General features: G+C 46.3%; 3 protein-coding genes across 7 annotated transcripts in view; 2 read left to right on the top strand and 1 right to left on the bottom strand.

Annotated features, from left to right (window-relative positions):
- Window positions 1-17,777, top strand: part of TSEN2 (tRNA splicing endonuclease subunit 2) — an 841,321-nt gene that overhangs the window by 505,529 nt on the left and 318,015 nt on the right. The window lies entirely within an intron of this gene.
- On the bottom strand, window positions 1,561-14,122 carry SRA1 (steroid receptor RNA activator 1). The gene is made up of 5 exons (XM_068114200.2): window positions 13,765-14,122; window positions 8,303-8,422; window positions 5,888-6,072; window positions 5,461-5,569; window positions 1,561-4,667 (listed from the first exon to the last, which is right to left on the bottom strand). The coding sequence occupies exons 1-5, from the start codon at window positions 13,787-13,789 to the stop codon at window positions 4,534-4,536; spliced, it is 573 nt and encodes a 190-aa protein (XP_067970301.2). The 5' UTR covers window positions 13,790-14,122; the 3' UTR covers window positions 1,561-4,533.
- The window catches only part of ERMARD (ER membrane associated RNA degradation), a 143,209-nt gene continuing 139,808 nt past the window's right edge, over window positions 14,377-17,777 (top strand). Inside the window, exons 1-2 of one of the 5 annotated variants that reach the window (XM_078776845.1) lie at window positions 14,377-14,408; window positions 15,675-15,762. Coding sequence is in view for 2 of the 5 variants with exons in the window: in XM_068114204.2 (XP_067970305.2) it covers window positions 15,612-15,762 (151 nt within the window). In the remaining 3 variants the exon portion in view is untranslated. Of the gene's footprint in view, window positions 14,528-15,402; window positions 15,763-17,777 lie in introns of those variants that run through there. The other 4 variants (XM_078776846.1, XM_068114205.2, XM_078776844.1 and 1 more) reach the window with 4 other exon arrangements.

Genomic DNA, 17,777 nt, shown 5'->3' with positions numbered 1-17,777 from the left:
CCATATTGGATCAAAGAAAAAAAATGTTCAAAAACAGAAGAGTTGGCTCATAACAAGTTGACGGCGCAGCGTAAGTATTCGATGAATACCATCTAGTTATTGGGGTAGGGATAGGTTGGGGTAGGTTATTTGAGGCTGGAGTCTTCATCAACAGATGCAGGCTGAATGTCCATCACTGATCATATTTATCACCATCTGGTTAATAATAACATTTTATCTCGGGTAATCAACACCTTACTTAGAGCTGTTCGAGATTGTACAGAACATGCTAAGAATGATCGATTGGGAACTTGTTGCAGATTTTGATTTCTTTGATTTCGCATTCTCAACTATCACCAATTGGTACTATACATTATTTTTGTGACGAGTAATGTCTGTTGAACAAAGAAAACATCAAAATGTTGGAATGGCTTCTTTATCCTTCTGGAAATGGTTCCAGACTGAGCCTCTGGACGTCTTGAACGACATGTTAAAATTTCTAATCTATTATACAATGCGAACCACAGCGGCTGGTGTGCGTTCGTCTGTCTCCCGTTTCCGGCGGCTGCTTCCCTCGAAGCTGTCTTGCCTGGGTTTGAATCTTGGCCCAGCTATAAACTGTCATCCATTGCTTCACAGACTGGGTGAACCATCAATGTGTGCTCCATCCCTCCAATGGACTTAAACTTGGCGTCCCGTTTACCAACATTAGTTGGTGGAAGTTTATCCCATGGGAAGATCCCCATGGTGTCCTTCGTGAAGAGCAATCACCAGAACCCTGAACAAATTCCAAATTCCTTGCCAAACCCTTCCTGGGAAGCCAATAGCAAACCATCCAGCATAACCCTTGCTCAAGAAGCAGCTTCGGTCGCACCGATACTCTGTGACAGAGAATGATTATCACAAAATTGACCAAACCATGTTATATGTTGAGTATTGTTAACAACAGTAGCCTATACTGAAAGTCTTTGAACAAAAGTTGCAGAACAAGATAATCATTTAATAAAAGGAAAATCTCCATTTAGCATTGTGACCTAAAAATAACGTTTAATAATAAACTTCAGAGATCCAAAATAAACGAAAATTCAATACTCAGTAGACGATGTAATTCGTTGAGTTAGAACAGAACGCCCACTCTGAGTTGAGGTTGGCATTTTAAATCCCAGCCAAGTAGAGGTCATTACATCAAAGACTTAATATTGTGTGTGATGCTTCCTTACTTGACGCTAAACATTTAAAATGGATAGAGCACAGACATAGAGAGCGGGGAGGAGGAGAGAGAGGGGAAGGAGAGAGTGAGAGAAAAGGTGTGTGGGTGGGGTAGGAAGGGCGGAGAGGGGAGAAGTTTCATAGGTTGGCAAACATTACGTCGGCTGGATGGGCCAATTGGTCTCTTTCCATGTTGAAGTTCCTTGGAAGAGAAGTCGTCTATTATACATTGCGAACCATGATGTGTGTTCGTCTGTCTCCCGTTTACAGCGGCACACACGGTCTAACCGTGGCTTACTTGGGAAGCGGCCGCTTCCCTCGCTGATGAGCTCAACATTCACTTTTTTAAAATGATGGCAGAACAAGCATGAATAATGTTGATGCCAAATTTTATTTCGCAAGCAGAATATTTTGTCCTCTTTTTATATAAATTAAATCTCCACCACCCCATGTTGCACCAACATTTCATGGTAGGCGGTATAAATAGCTCAGAACTTTGGCTCTGAGCGAAACTAAGAATGTCACACAATTAATCTTTTTATATTCCATTAAATTATTTAAATTGCCAGATCAACTTAAACTTTTCCCGTCCGGATACATTTCCAAGTAATTACATAACTATCAGTCGAATTGTTGCCCGTCCCCATCTGCCAGCATGCCTTACAGGTGAGTTTATATGCCAAACGAGAGGTACGGAAAAAAAATTCCTCCAGAAAGCACATTGTCAGAGGGATTAGGGAGTAGTTGGAATAGACGTCGATTCCAGTTCACTACTCCTTTCCTTTCAATTCCATGATTGGAATCGAGTACTTTGGAATCGATTCCACCAACCACTAACCCTTGCATTTTTTTTTTTTTTTCACAAACTGCAACTGACTTGGCCTGCCCATTTAATACTGATATTTACATCCCAGCTACAATATGGTTCTTATTAACTGTTCAGTATAAAGTTCAGTTCTTATTAACTGTTCAGTATAAAGTTCAGTTCTTATTAACTCAGCAGAAAAAGGAAGCCGATCCTCTGGGGGTAAGAAAAAGGAGAAATAGAATCAGCAGGATTGAAAGCTTCGCTGCTACTGCTCCCTGGCAGGGTGAGCTGTACCTCAGCAGGTGGAGCTCCGAGAGCTGCCAGAACCTTACTCTTGTGCTTGCTGTTCGTCGGAGAAGGCTGCTGAAAAGGAAGCTGGGGAACCAGACCCTCCTGAGATGCCCGGCAGAATCTACAGAAATATCTTAAGGGGGAGGGGGGTTACACTCTGGAGAGACACCATCATTCCTGCCAGCGTCCGTATAATCTTTTTTGGGATGGGGCCAATTCGGCCCTAAATTCTGGTGGCCACCTACTGCTCAGATGCCAGCAAGAGATGCACATGATGATCGCGAAGATGAGGTGCATTTGGGTTTAGCTTTGGCCTTCGTCTTTATATGCTTTCCTTCGACCTTGCCAGCTGAGGGCAACTGCAGTGCTTTGGAAAGAGAATAATCAGACTTGAGAAGAGAAATCTCTGCCAGAGCTGGGGTTAAACCTCTCTTCAGAGAAACCCGAGGGTCCAGGAGCAAACTCGAAGGGGCCTGCACATGCAGCCTTTCCTTTCCCTGCCACGACCACAGAATAGTCAATCCCAGGGTCCAACTGGATCCGCCTGTTGTACACAGGGTGAGTGGTGACATAACAGTGATGGAATAACAGTGGCGACACCACCACCTGTAGGTTAGGGTAACTTATCGTCCTGCTGTTGAGATCAGGGGCATACTAGTCAAGACAACACAGTTGTAAACAAAACCCAGTAGAACTGAGGAAAAACACGGTTTAAGTTAAAATAAGTCAGACAAAACTCAGAAAGTCAAGTCTGAGCCAAGAAGCACGATCCTAAGATAATTTTCCAAAAGGACTAGGATGCAAGTTCCACTAACCCATGAAACCCAAAGAAAAAAAAAGAAAAAAAAAAAACTTGACAATCGACAAATCTAAAACACGTCTGAATCACCCTAAAGGTTGGAAATATAAGACTCGCAAGGGGAAATAATCATAATGAGATATAAATTGAAGGAGATTACATATCATCGAAAGGATGCAAATATAAAAAGCGATTTATTGGCAGAACTGAGAGATACCTACATGGTTCTTCAAACAAGGATGTGCTGGGTCTGCTTGCAGTGCACTGCGGGTGCTTGCTGGACACGACTTGGGAGTTATAGATTATAAAGGGTAAATTTTGATTGATAAAATCCCCAAGATGGAGGGGTGGGGGGAGGAGGGGGAAGGGGAAGGGTGAACGTCTCATGGGGGTCGGCTTTGGGTGAAAGTCGAGAGTGCATAGGGGAGAATGAAAGTGTTGACATCAATAGTTTCCGAATCCTGCATATAATAATTAGACTTGCAGTTCATTGACATGAAACATGCAAATTATGTTTCAATCGAAATACTTACACTGCAGTGCACTCAATTCCTCATCGTGTACTTGATGAACTTTTTAAGCCACTCAAGAGGTACATTTACTATGAACAGCCATGCCAGTAAATATTTAATAAATTGGACTTCGAAATGTATGCACATGCAACAAATATACAAACAAATATTTTTAATTTAAATATTCATATAAAACCGCCTTTCAAAAACCTTAGCATCAGTCGGTGTCAAGAGGAAAAATCTTTTTTTCATTTGGCACGTGAACAATCTATATGCAAGGTGGATCTGGCCATTTTACTGGTCAAAGGACCTGTTTATGAGATATTAGCATATTGGATAGCCAGCTTAATATCTCCAATGGCGAGTTCAATGAAGCATTCATAATCTGAGCCCGTTCCCTCAAACAAATTTGCAATGAAACATTTACAAAAAGTAGTTTTGCCTCTTCCTTTCAATTTTAAAAACACCTAAAAGAGAGGAATGCTAAAATTAAATTGACATTGGGCACTGTAAACAACTGTGGCTTACTTTAGGGATAGTGGTATCAGTACTTTTGGGTAAAAGTTCCCTCTACGAGGAAGTAAAGGGTTTCTGGGAACTTTTTTGCCGTCAGGCACAATCCTCTTCATTGGAAAATACGACAGGTGGCAGTCCGCAAAATAGCCATTGCGAGCATCTAAGTGTTACATTTCAAACCAACTAGAAATAATGGCAGAAGAGGGCCAGTTCAAGTACTCTGTCACTTCATTGTAAAACAAGGCATTACACAACCCTGGCCAGCAAACTGGTGTCACAGGAAATGGCTCAGAGTTATTTATACATTTGGTTTCACCACTCGAGCTGGAGGCAGGCCGCCCAATGTTGTGCATCCGTTACAGGGAACCACATTCCCTTTAAAGGTAAATGTTCGGTCGTACATCGTGGCTCCTCCACGTTTATTCGCTATTACAGCTTGCGAGACTTGTGAGTTTGCGAAGGGCGATGACCCATGTGCTAACTTCACCCATATAATCCACTGTCAAAGAGACTTGGAGCTCTGTCGCTTCTCCCCAGCACTCACTTTGCAGGGCTGAAAAAAAAAAAATTTGGAAGCACAAGTTATTGTGGTGGAGAGTGAAGGGGAAAAGGGACGGTGAAGTGGTGTGGCGATGAGGGGTGAAAAGAAGGAAGTAATGTACATAAGCAAACGTATGGTGTGCAGGTGGACAGCAGTGTTGTGGTTCGACAATGTTAAAGTGCCTTTTTGCACTTCACACATCACAATAAAAGTTTCTGCCTCTTCGAGGAATTGAACACTACTTAGCAAAAAAGTGCACACGGCCATGAGTACTATCGATTGCAAGCAAGTTGGAACAGGTGAGGTGTGTGGTCGGAGTTAGTATGTGGGGTTGGAGTTGGGTTTTGAGAGTTACAGTAGAATTAAGTGCTATCAAAAACATCTCTTGATGGATTATTGCATGGTAGGGACTGCTAAGGTGATGAGGCAGTGCAGTGTTTATCCACAACAACCACAACCAGGAAGTGTGACGGATAGCAAAACTTTCCTATCAAGGAAGCTGCCATCTTAAACTGTTCCATTCCCTTCATTGCAAAGCTCTTTCCACCAGTGTTAGCGCTGTTCCCAACAGTAGTCAGGGCTGGAATTTGGCCGAGGTCTTTTCTAAATGTACCGCGGTATCTTTAACGCCCGTCGGCAAACGCTAGCAGATGGGAAGAACCGTGCACTCCGATGCAATGCACCGTCGAGATCCTCAGGTCGCGAATCGGACCCAGATTAAACAGCTCAAGGACGTTATGCTGTCCTGCCAATCCCAGTCTTAAACACATCTTATTTCAGACAAAACAGCTTTGCTGATTGTTACCGTTGCAGAGCTTTCCCATCCTGACTTTAACTGCTGGAGACAGCTTGTCATTTTTCCACTGACTTTTCAACAGCTCCAGCTTGCGTGTGATGTCACCCGTGACACGTGCCTGCAACATGGCAGGATGGGTCAGAGCACCATCCGATTACTTTGGAAATATTTACCAGATGAGTTAGGATAATTTTCAGTTGAAACGTTATTCATAAATAAAGCTCTCAGGTTACAAATACAAACCACTCTCGTTAAGCTTTCAAATGGATACTTTCCACGAGTCATTTGCCACAAGATGAGAAATCATACTCATTTAGCTTCACGTGTTAAATACTGGATAGATACCCTTCGGAAAAACAAGTATTTATTTAGACAAACCACTAAATCCGAGCCGGTGACTATCCTCCGTCAAATTGAAGGAAAACTAGTGGCATACCGCAACAGAACCTTCGCACTTCATCTGGAGCTTCGTTAGGACTTCCCACAAGTCATCAAACTCCGGCTCTCGAGATTCGGACTGGCCGGGAGATGCCACCGGAGGAGACGCAATGGAACTGCACACGGGCGGGGCGGTCGGCGGAGGCAGGGTCGCGACCATGATGCATGGAGCCGGCATGTCACCTCAAAAAAATAAATTCAATTTCAAAGAACATTAATTAACGATTTAAAGAGTCACATCTCGAGTACACATTTTGCAAATGCAAAATCCCTTTTGGAATCAAACATTTTGCCCTTTATTTGAGGAAGTATAATGCGAGGGAACAATGTGATTTACTGCATCACATGACAGATGGTACACCACAATGTAGTTGATGATCAAGTCAAAACATCCGCAAGCTAAAACTAGAACGGCACTCGGTAGAGCGCATTACCTCCGCCAGGCTGAACAGTTTATGGTTTCTATCCCACTGATAGGCCGAATCTGGATTCGGACCTGAACCAAAATCTAATCGCTTGTCTTTGTCACCGAACCAACTCCTCCACAAAAGTTTAGTCATAACTCGTCCATAACTTTTTTAAATATCATGTTATACAATCGCTTTTAGCTCAATCTCTCAATGGTGAAGAATCACTTAAAAATTAAATAATTCTTGTATCCGAATCCATATTCAGATTATCACAAAAATCGAATCGATTAGTTCTTGTCACACACCCAACCTCTCCACCAAGTTTTGGCCGAATCCGTCCCCAACTTTTTGAGATATTTTGTTCACAAACAGACAGACAGACAGACAGGGGTGAAAACATAACCTCCATCCACCTTTGGTGGTGGAGTAATTAGTTAGGGAGGTTTTTGGTTAACTGATAATAAACGTTGGTGGAAGGTAAAGTTTCAGGTGAGATCTTTAATGTGGCAAGACTGGCAGTCTAAATACTGGTATAGAATTACTGGCAAAGCACCTGTCTGCAAACCATACAGGAGATATCTGCGATCACAAAGCGATCGCCAAGGGTAAACCCCTCCGGCGCCCGCAATCCAAAGATGGCGATATTATTTTCGTACCACCATATAACCTTATATGATTGTCATTGTCAGGGAACCATGATTGTCATGGGTCCTGCAAGGCTAACCCCCGCTCTAGCAGGGAAAATGGCCTTAAAACGATCATTCATTCATTCATTCATATAACCGTGACCTTCAATATTTAGGGATAGAATGTAAAATTGTAAATTAAGAAAATGTCGACAATATATCGATAAAACATCATGAAGATTGGAGGAAAATGATTCAAGTTATGATCAAAAAATCGTTTTTTGTTCTGAAAAAGGTCACAATCTGAAAAAGTAGGTCAAAGGCCCCTAATCAAATATCAGGTGTACAACTTCAGCAAAGACCGACTATAATGATGCAAAAACATCTTGGAAGACCAAGCGGTCTTTGAGATTCCGCATTGGCAAAATCAAGTGATGACAAATAAAAAACGAGTTTTTTTGTCAGACCACCATTTGACTTCGACCTTTAACCTGGAGTATTATTATGTAAATCAAGATAAATGTGCCTTGCTCTGTACCATCTAGCGAGAGCAACTTCATTCCGATCGGAAGAACCCAAGTCAAGTTATAGTGAAAAATGTTAAAATGTCTATAATTAGGTCAAGGTCAAAATAAATTTCAACGCTGCATACTTTGTATTCCGATTATTGATACAAAATTTCATTCCAAAATTCCCAGCCGGCTCCGAGATGCAGCTTGGAAATTGTAAGAAAAGGAAAAAAAACCTGAATGGTGGTACCATTGAAAGAAAGTTGGTCAAAAACCTGAAAACCTGAAAGAAACTCTGGGGTACCATTCAAAACTGGGGGCACTAATTGTAGAAACAAACCCTACAACAGGTATAGGCCTCCCACTATCCTATAGGATATAGTATAAGGGGGGGGGGGGGGGGGGGAGGGGGGGGGGTTTAAGGAAGTAAACTTAATGATGTCGCTATTCTCAAAAAGGTTGATTAAATAGAGAGGGGGGGCGGGGGAGGGAGTGGGGTGGGGTGGGGTGGAACAACAATTCTCCATCACTTTGAAGCTTTGCGTCGACGTTGATTCATACGTCATACCTCAGTGGAACTATGAGGTTGTCCTTCGACACTACATAAACACCTTCTGTCCAATCAGCACTGGTCAATTTCCTCGCAACTCCCGAAACTGTTTCCGAAGCAGTGCATCGATCACACCCTCGTGACTTGGGTGACTAAACGTCGCATGACAAGTTGTCTCGATTCGGCTAAAACTCGAAGAGTTAACGAACGAAAAAACAGAATGCATCGACCGTTCATGTTTTGTAGTACAGACGAGTGTTTTAAAGGGTTGTCTGACATGGTCATGCATAAACAGGTGCAAACAAACAAAAAGAGTACCTGTAATTTGTGGAGGTGCGACACGGCGAGTGAGATGGTTGCGTCTCAATCTGGCATTTATTTGGTTTTGCTTTCCATAGGAGAACACCGGTGGATCATTCCATCCCATACTTTGGTTTCCTGCAACAGGTAGAGAAGTCCCATTGTAAATGATGCAGCGCACTGAGAATTTTAGAAGACATGTGCCAGATTTATCAGACGGTGTGGATAATTTTAAAGTGTGTAACGATTCAGAGGTGATGGTCATGGACTAGAATTTGCAACAAAAAGTTGGACTAGGATCGCATTTCCAATAGAACTGGTGTAAAACACGCAACATAAAATGGATACGAAAACATGACGGGTTATTGTTCAGGTCATATTTTTCTGAAGTTCTAAGCTCTTTGCTGAAGTACAAGGCCAAGGCATCAGGTATCTATATCACACAGTCTTTCTGAAAGGACTGTCTGGCAAACCCCCTCCCTCATCTCTACTTTCTTAACAATCCTTCTGAGGAAGTTCACTCATTCAAATTTCCGAAGTCTTAATATCAGTCAAGATCAGTCATGAATTTGAACATGAGAGAGAGTTGTTCAATTCAGTCATGAGAGTCGTGACATGAGAGTTCAGTCATGTCTCAATATCAGTCATGAATTGGACCATTACCGCTTTACACAAAAAGATGCAAAAACAGATCCTTGCAACTACAGACCAATCAGCCTGCTCCCAATCATCAGCAAAGTCATGGAATCCATCATTGCTTCGGATATCAAATCCTTCCTCTTCTCCAATGGCTTGATCTCTGATCATCAATTTGGATTCAGACCAGATCACTCCACTCTGGACATGCTGCTTCTGCTGCCTCAACAATGGATGGAGATCCTCAATGCTAAACAGGAAATCAGAGCTGTCTCCCTTGACATATCACGTGCCTTTGATAATGTCTGGCACCCAGCTCTGCTCACCAAACTCTCCTCTAATGGTATTCATGGAAACCTCCATGCATGGCTTGCGGACTTCCTCTCTGGTCGCAGTCAACATGTGGCTCTGAATGGATTTCTCTCATCTCCTCTTCCTGTTCAGGCTGGAGTTCCCCAAGGCAGTGTTCTGGGCCCTGTGCTTTTTCTGGTCTTCATCAATGATCTCTCCGACTCTCTGGAAAATCCTCTCCATCTCTTTGCTGATGACTCCACTCTCTGCTGCTCCATACCTCAACCCCCAGATCGGCAGTCTGCAGCCTCTTCACTCTCTGCAGACCTGGACAAAATCACAGACTGGTCAAACAAGTGGAACATGTCTTTCAATCCTGACAAATCTCACACTCTTACGATGTCTCTCCAAAAAGACCGACTGGACAACCCTCCCATCTACTTTCTCAACAATCCTCTCCAAGAAGTTCTGTCGCTCAAGCTTTTGGGTCTCACTATCTGCCATGATCTTTCCTGGGAAAACCACATTTCCAAGCTGGCCTCCAAAGCCAGTCGCCGACTGGGCATCCTCCGTCGTGCGAAGTCCTTCCTTGGCACACCTGAGATCCTCACCACGTACAAGGCTTTCATCCGCAGCTCAATGGAATACTGCTCTCCCCTCTGGGCTGGTGCTCCTGCCTCGCACCTAGCTCGACTTCACGCGGTTGAAACCAAAGCTTTCAGAATCATTGGAATCTCCCGTGATGAAACTGATTACGAGGGCCTTTCACTCGCTCACCGCAGGTAGGTTGGTGATCTTTCTGTCTTCTACAGACTCCTCTCCGGCCTAGCTCCCCCAGTTCTGTCTGTGCTCTGTCCCCCAAATATTTCTGCAGGTCGCACAAGATCTGCCAGCAACCATCTTCTGGTTAAACCGCCAAAATCAAGATTCTCTGCCTTCACTCTTTCATTCCTCTTTTCTCCCGCCTCTGGAACAAACTCCCACACTCTTTTTAGACCAATTCCTCCCTCCAGGTCTTTAAAACAGCTGTTCACCACCATCTCTTTTCTTCCCCCATCCAAAACCTTCAGATTTTCTACCCCTGTTAAATCACACCAGATCCATTTTTTCGAAATACCGACTTCTTTCCTGGAAGTCCTAACAGTGTCCATGTGTTTTATACCTCTCCCTCCCCCCCTTCCCACGCCTCCTCCCCCCAAGCCCTCTCCCTCCCACACATCTCCCAATGTCCCTGTTCTCTGCTGTTGTACTTGTGTGCTTCCGTCTCTCCCCATCTCGTCTCCCGCTCCCTTTATTATATGTTTTGTGTGTCCGTTTTTGTTTTTTTTTGTGATTAATGTTAGCTCTTACACGAGCCTCGATGTTGCATACAAAAAATAATAATAGTAATAATAATCGCCTTTGGGCAAACCACATTTCAAAGTTGGCCTCCAAAGTTCTTCCTTGGCACACCTCCGAAGGCCTTCATCCGCAGCTTAATTGAGTACTGCTCTGCCTTCTGGGCTGGCTCACCTGCCTCATACCTTGCTCAGCTTGATACTGTGGAAACCAAGGTGTTCTGCGTTCATGGGACTATCGAAGACAGGTCGGTGGTCTTTCTGTCTTCTACCGCCTACTTTCTGGTCTTGTGCCCTCTGCTCTTTCTGTGCTTTGTCCTCCCCGAGGTTTCTGCAGGGCACACGTGGTCCATCATCAATTCCCTTATTGTGAAACTACCTTAATCCAGGATCACTGCTAACCTCCACTCATTTGTTCCTATTTTTTCTCACCTGTGGAATCAACTTCTACATCCTCTTCAATCTCATTCTTCTCTCCAAGTCTTCAAGACAGTCGTTCACCGCCATCTCACATCGTCCCCAATTCAAAGCCATCATCTTTTTCTACCCTTTCCATCTTTTTTTTCTTTTTTTTTCATCTTTTCTACCCGACCCAGATCAATGTGTTTCGAAGTTTCGAGATTTTCCTTCTGTATCCAACTTGTCCACCCTGTTCTTCCTCACAAACCCCACATTCCTTTTTTGTCGAAGTCTCCCTCCATGTTGTTCCTCATTCCTGCTGTTGGTGCGTTTCCCTCTCTCATATTGCTCCTTTTGTTCTGTTACATCCCGATCCGTTCAATGTTCTTCCTCCTCTCTGAGCCTCGACATTGTGTGTTAAAAAACAAGAAAGAAAAAAAGACAAGGTTAGCAAGTCCTCCAATTATTCACAAGTAAAACGATGCGAGATGGACAGCCAAGGCTGGATGTCTATTCAAAAGGTATGCAGGATGTAAGTGATGCACCATCTACAAATTACTGACTCGATGCTTGTAACACGTCGAGTCCAAAGTTCTCCTCGCAGGATAGCCCAGAAGTTTGCACACATTCGTCTTTAAACTGTCTCGCCTGAGTTGGAATCCCGACCCAGCTATAAACTGTCATCCTGGGGTTTCACAGGTAGGGTCATTCATCAATGTGCGTGCCATCCCTCGGGAAGACGTTAAATAACGGGAATCCCATCTGCCGGCATTAGTTGGTGGACGTTAAAGATCCCAGTGTCCTTCGTGAAGAGTCAGCGAGTTATCGGCAGCACCCTGAACAAATTAGAAATTCCTATCAAGGAGACAACTCAATATGCGCAGCACCACTCACCACAACAACCACCACTGCGCGAGCGTCACACCACAACCCACAACCACCACTGAATGAACACCACTCACAACAACAACCACCACCGCAACAGCACCACAACAATCACCACCGCAAGAGCATCACTCACCACAACCCACAACCAACACCGCATGAGCGCCACTCACAACAACCACCACCGCCACGAGCGCCACTCACAACAACCGCCACCGTGAGAGCGTCTCACCACAACCAACAACCACCACCGCATGAGCGCCACTCACCACAACAACCACCACCGCCGCAACAGCGCCACTCACTACAAAAACCACCACTGTGAAAGCGTCGCTCACCACAACAACCACCACCACCACTGCGAAAGCGTCACTCACTGCAACAGCGCCACTTACAACAGCGCCAATCACCACAACAACCGCCACCGCGCGAGCATCACTCACCACAACAACCACCACACCAGTGAGAGCGCCACTCACCACAACACCACCGCGAGAGCGCCACTCACCACCACAACTACCACCACCACGAGAGCGCCACTCACCACAACAACCACCACCGCGAGAGCACCACTCAACAACCAGCACCACCGCGAGCGCGCCACTCACAACAACCACCACCACCGCGAGAGCGCCACTCACAACAACCACCACCACCGCGAGAGCAACACTCACCACAACAGCGACACTCACCACAACAACCGCCACCATGAGAGCGTCACTCACCACAACAACCACCACCACAACAACAACAACCACCACTGCGAGACCGTCGCTCATCACAACCCACAACCACCACTGCATGAGCACCACTCACCACAACAACCACCACCACAACAGCGCCACAACCACCACCACCACGAGAGCGTCACTCACCACAACCCACAACCACCACCGCATGAGCGCCACTCACCACAACCACCACAACAACCGCCACCGTGAGAGCGTCACTCACCATAACCCACAACCACCACCGCATGAGCGCCACTCACCACAACAACCACCACCGCCGCAACAGCGCCACTCACTACAAAAACCACCACTGTGAAAGCGTCGCTCACCACAACAACCACCACCACCACTGCGAAAGCGTCACTCACTGCAACAGCGCCACTTACAACAGCGCCAATCACCACAACAACCGCCACCGCGCGAGCATCACTCACCACAACAACCACCACACCAGTGAGAGCGCCACTCACCACAACACCACCGCGAGAGCGCCACTCACCACCACAACTACCACCACCACGAGAGCGCCACTCACCACAACAACCACCACCGCGAGAGCACCACTCAACAACCAGCACCACCGCGAGCGCGCCACTCACAACAACCACCACCACCGCGAGAGCGCCACTCACAACAACCACCACCACCGCGAGAGCAACACTCACCACAACAGCGACACTCACCACAACAACCGCCACCATGAGAGCGTCACTCACCACAACAACCACCACCACAACAACAACAACCACCACTGCGAGACCGTCGCTCATCACAACCCACAACCACCACTGCATGAGCACCACTCACCACAACAACCACCACCACAACAGCGCCACAACCACCACCACCACGAGAGCGTCACTCACCACAACCCACAACCACCACCGCATGAGCGCCACTCACCACAACCACCACAACAACCGCCACCGTGAGAGCGTCACTCACCATAACCCACAACCACCACCGCATGAGCGCCACTCACCACAACCACCAAGCTCACCACAACAACCGCCACCGTGAGAGCGTCACTCACCACAACCCATAACCACCACCGCATGAGCGCCACTCACAACAACCACCACCAGCGCCACTCACCACAACAACAGCCACCGAGCGTCACTCACCACTACGAGCAACCACCACCACCATCACCGCGACAGCGTCACTCACCACAACCCGCAACCACTGTCTATTTACTCACCGGGCTTCACAAACTCCTCCGCCATGACGTTTATCGTTCAAAACAAAGAAAATGATGGTTGGATCAGTAGATGTTGTTAATATTATCCTATACGTATACTATAGCGTATAGGCCTAATCCGAATGACACCGTCATCAGAGTCAGACACACCACCTGCCAGATCCTGTACGGGACAAATCGATGTCAGAGCTAAATGTGCAGCCCCAACTATCCAACATACGAATTCACACTTCACAGCCCATTGACCACTGCGACCACCTCAGCTGAAGCCGGTCTAAGTCTACTGTCCATACTCATACTGTCTCCGGATGCCACAAAACACTTACACGTAGCACCTTATTAACTCCGCTCAAGATCTACCTTAATTTATATACAAACATGAATTTCAAAGTCAGCAAGGTATTAAATACTATTTTTACAATATCACATTTTAACAAAGTTTAACTCTTTTGAGAATATCTGTCGCTACCTTTACCGCCATGGTATTCGTACTGTGAACGAATATGTTAATCCGTATGTATTATTCCGCATATTTCTAATGTAGTAAGCATAATGTCATTACTTTACCGATACAAAGATATGTAAAAATTAATGTTTACATGTATCATGTATGCACATACTGAAGTGTTCCTTCAAATCCACAGGTGTTTATTTCCGGGGAGCGAGAGCGTCTTCCCTTCAGTCGTAAAGTAATCAAGGTTTTTGTAACATCGGGTGTACAGCGTGCCCGGCAGAAAATGAGAGATGGAAGACGGGGAGAGATGTGAGTGAGAGAGAGGAGAGGTATAGGTGTAGAGAGAAAGAGGGGGTGAAATATAGGTGTGGAGAGAGAGAGCGAGGGATAGGTGTAGAGAGAGAGAGGGATAGGTGTAGAGAGAGGAGAGGTATACTGTATAGGTGTAGAGAGAAAGAGAGGGTGAGATATAGGTGTGGAGAGAGAGAGAGGGATAGGTGTAGAGGGAGAGAGGGATAGGTGTACAGAGAGAGCGATAGGTGTACATGGACAGAGGGATAGGTGCAGAGAGAGAGGGATAGGTGCAGAGAGAGAGGGATAGGTGCAGAGAGAGGGATAGGTGCAGAGAGAGGGATAGGTGTGGAGAGAGGGATAGGTGTGGAGAGAGGGATAGGTGTAGAGAGAGGGATAGGTGTAGAGAGAGGGATAGGTGTAGAGAGAGGGATAGGTGGAGAGAGAGGGATAGGTGGAGAGAGAGGGATAGGTGGAGAGAGAGGGATAGGTCGAGAGAGAGGGATAGGTGGAGAGAGAGGGATAGGTGGAGAGAGAGGGATAGGTGTAGAGAGAGGGATAGGTGGAGAGAGAGGGATAGGTGGAGAGAGAGGGATAGGTGGAGAGAGAGGGATAGGTCGAGAGAGAGGGATAGGTGGAGAGAGAGGGATAGGTGGAGAGAGAGGGATAGGTGTAGAGAGAGGGATAGGTGTAGAGAGAGGGATAGGTGTGGAGAGAGGGATAGGTGTAGAGAGAGGGATAGGTGTAGAGAGAGGGATAGGTGTAGAGAGAGGGATAGGTGTAGAGAGAGGGATAGGTGTGGAGAGAGGGATAGGTGGGGAGAGAGGGATAGGTGGAGAGAGAGGGATAGGTGGAGAGAGAGGGATAGGTGGAGAGAGAGGGATAGGTGGAGAGAGAGGGATAGGTGGAGAGAGAGGGATAGGTGGAGAGAGAGGGATAGGTGGAGAGAGAGGGATAGGTGGAGAGAGAGGGATAGGTGGAGAGAGAGGGATAGGTGGAGAGAGAGGGATAGGTGTGGAGAGAGGGATAGGTGTAGAGAGAGGGATAGGTGAAGTGTGGAGAGGGTTGAGAGAAAGAGAGGAGACAGAGAAGTGTCGAGAACATGGCACAGCCGTGTTTGTCCTGTCTGTCCCCCAGAGTACAGCATTTGTTATCTCTTGGACAGTGCGCTGTGGGACAGGATGGACTCGGTCCTCATGGACTGCTGGACTGGGACCGAGTCCAGTCACTTTGCCACTACCACAGTCCGCCCGGTAATAGCGCCTTTTTTTGGAATTTAAACTACAGTGTAAAAAAAATGACCAAGGGAAGGGGATAAATGAATATAGGATAGTTATTTATTTATTATGTTCAGATTACCATTTGTCAAATCCCCAATTATAGTAATGCCAGAGACTGATCGTTTGGCAGTTCCTTGTTATCCCTCTGTAATTTCACTGTTTCATGTGATATCTAGAATTTCTCTGATTATTGTATTCTTCTTTCATATGCAGCATGTGGCTGCGGGTGGTATATTAGCATCATTTTCTGGGGGCGCAGCTGAATATTTTGTGGGTTTTATTTTAATATTTTCATATTTTTAGAGGTCTCATCACGGGTGAGTGTTCTGTGATGTCACCGAGCCCCAGGCCGATTCAGATTCAGTGACCAGCGCTGATCCTGATTGGATGATTTGGTCTGTCGAGGATCGTGAGTCGTCATCCTGTTGGACCAATCGGAGATTGCGAGTTTTCAACAGTAGTCAGCCTGTTGGATCAATCAAAGATTGCGACCTTTGGATATGGTCGTGAGTCACGCAGCAATGTACTCAAAGTTTCAGAACCGACATCCGCTCCTCCAAGTCCAAACAGGACAAGGACAGTTTGCTCTGGTTAAATAGGGAAGGGCGGACAATACAGCTCCACGAGTTGGTGCTGAGAGACAGTTGGCTGGACCAGTTCGGAACGTGCTACAAGCAGGGGGAATCCAGAACGTACTCCAAAGAGTTGGTTTGCTGACAGCTCTGAAAAATGTCCTGGCTGCACGGAGTTCATCTTGCCTGGGATTTCCCCCTGACCAATGAGACCTGTCGACTCCAAAAGTTTTCCATATTGGTAGTTAAGGACTAGTTAAGTAGTTGAGTCGATTTGTGTTTGATGAGTCCGTGATAAGCACGTGTCTTCCCTCATTTCCTGTTTTTGATTTTCCCATCCTTATTATTCAAGGATCTCTATGTTGGCTTTGTAATCTTCAAACAGATATACAGGGTGTTCCAAAATGATCCGGACAACTTTGGTTGTTAATATATTGTTGCGAATATGGAATTTGGCCTCCATATCCGCTTGTAAATATTCCCCTATTTTCTCCGATACTCCCCAACTCTCCCTTACCCCATTCCCTAGTCCCATTGTCTGTAAACAACACCCATTAGAGCCGATCTTCCCCTTCATCCCCCCATTAAATGTCGTGCCCAGGTCCCCCGCACCACACGTAGACAATTATAGGACATCTTGCTAGTTATTCTTAATCTATGTCAGTTAAGGACTTGTTTCCATTAATTATGACTCTTCGTTGCACCAGAATGTGATTATATGGCACCTGTTAGGAAGTTTAGGACCTCCCCATACCTCTCCGCATCTCTTCCCCATGAAGAAGCGCCAACTACAACAACAACAACAAAAGAGGGGGGCGGCGCGGTGACGGCATGGGGAGTGGGCGTCCTCCTTCCGGCTCGGTTAGCCACCATTGACCACGCGCTCCACGGGGTTACCACGAAGGGGCTCCCTGTCGGCCCCTCGTCAAGGGCGGAGCCGGTAACCCCCGCACCCAATGAGAAGCCATGGGCCGATGCCATCTGGGGCGGCGCTAACGAGCCGAGGGCGTGTCACTCCCCGCCGGATATATACGCGGCCCCGCGCCGGACGTGATGAGAGATGCGCCCCGAGCTTGGAAGGAAAAGACGCCACCCTCCCGAGCGCTGAGCGACCTCCCCAGCTTGAGACCAAAGTCGCGACCCACAAGCGCTGTGATACCTTCACGCATCTCTGGACACCACCGTACGTGATTCTGTCCCTGAGCCAGCGTAGCGCGATTAGTCAACATTCGGGCACAATCGGGTAACTTGTGCGGACACGACGGCCATTCCGCTCGGCCCACCTTAACATCAAAGTCGTGTCTGTAACAATTGGTGTCGAGGAGTGAGATTCGGACCCGGGACTAAATTAGTTAGGCCCAAATTTTGGGAGGGAAAATCGATCCGGAGCGCGTACTGCGCTCGACAAAATCGATC

Source organism: Myxine glutinosa, chromosome 4 (genome assembly GCF_964187855.1).
Source record: "Myxine glutinosa chromosome 4, kmMyxGlut1.1, whole genome shotgun sequence".
Taxonomy (NCBI): domain Eukaryota; kingdom Metazoa; phylum Chordata; class Myxini; order Myxiniformes; family Myxinidae; genus Myxine; species Myxine glutinosa.
The sequence above is the reverse complement of the archived record's forward strand: the minus strand, read 5'-3'. Positions and strand labels throughout refer to the sequence as shown.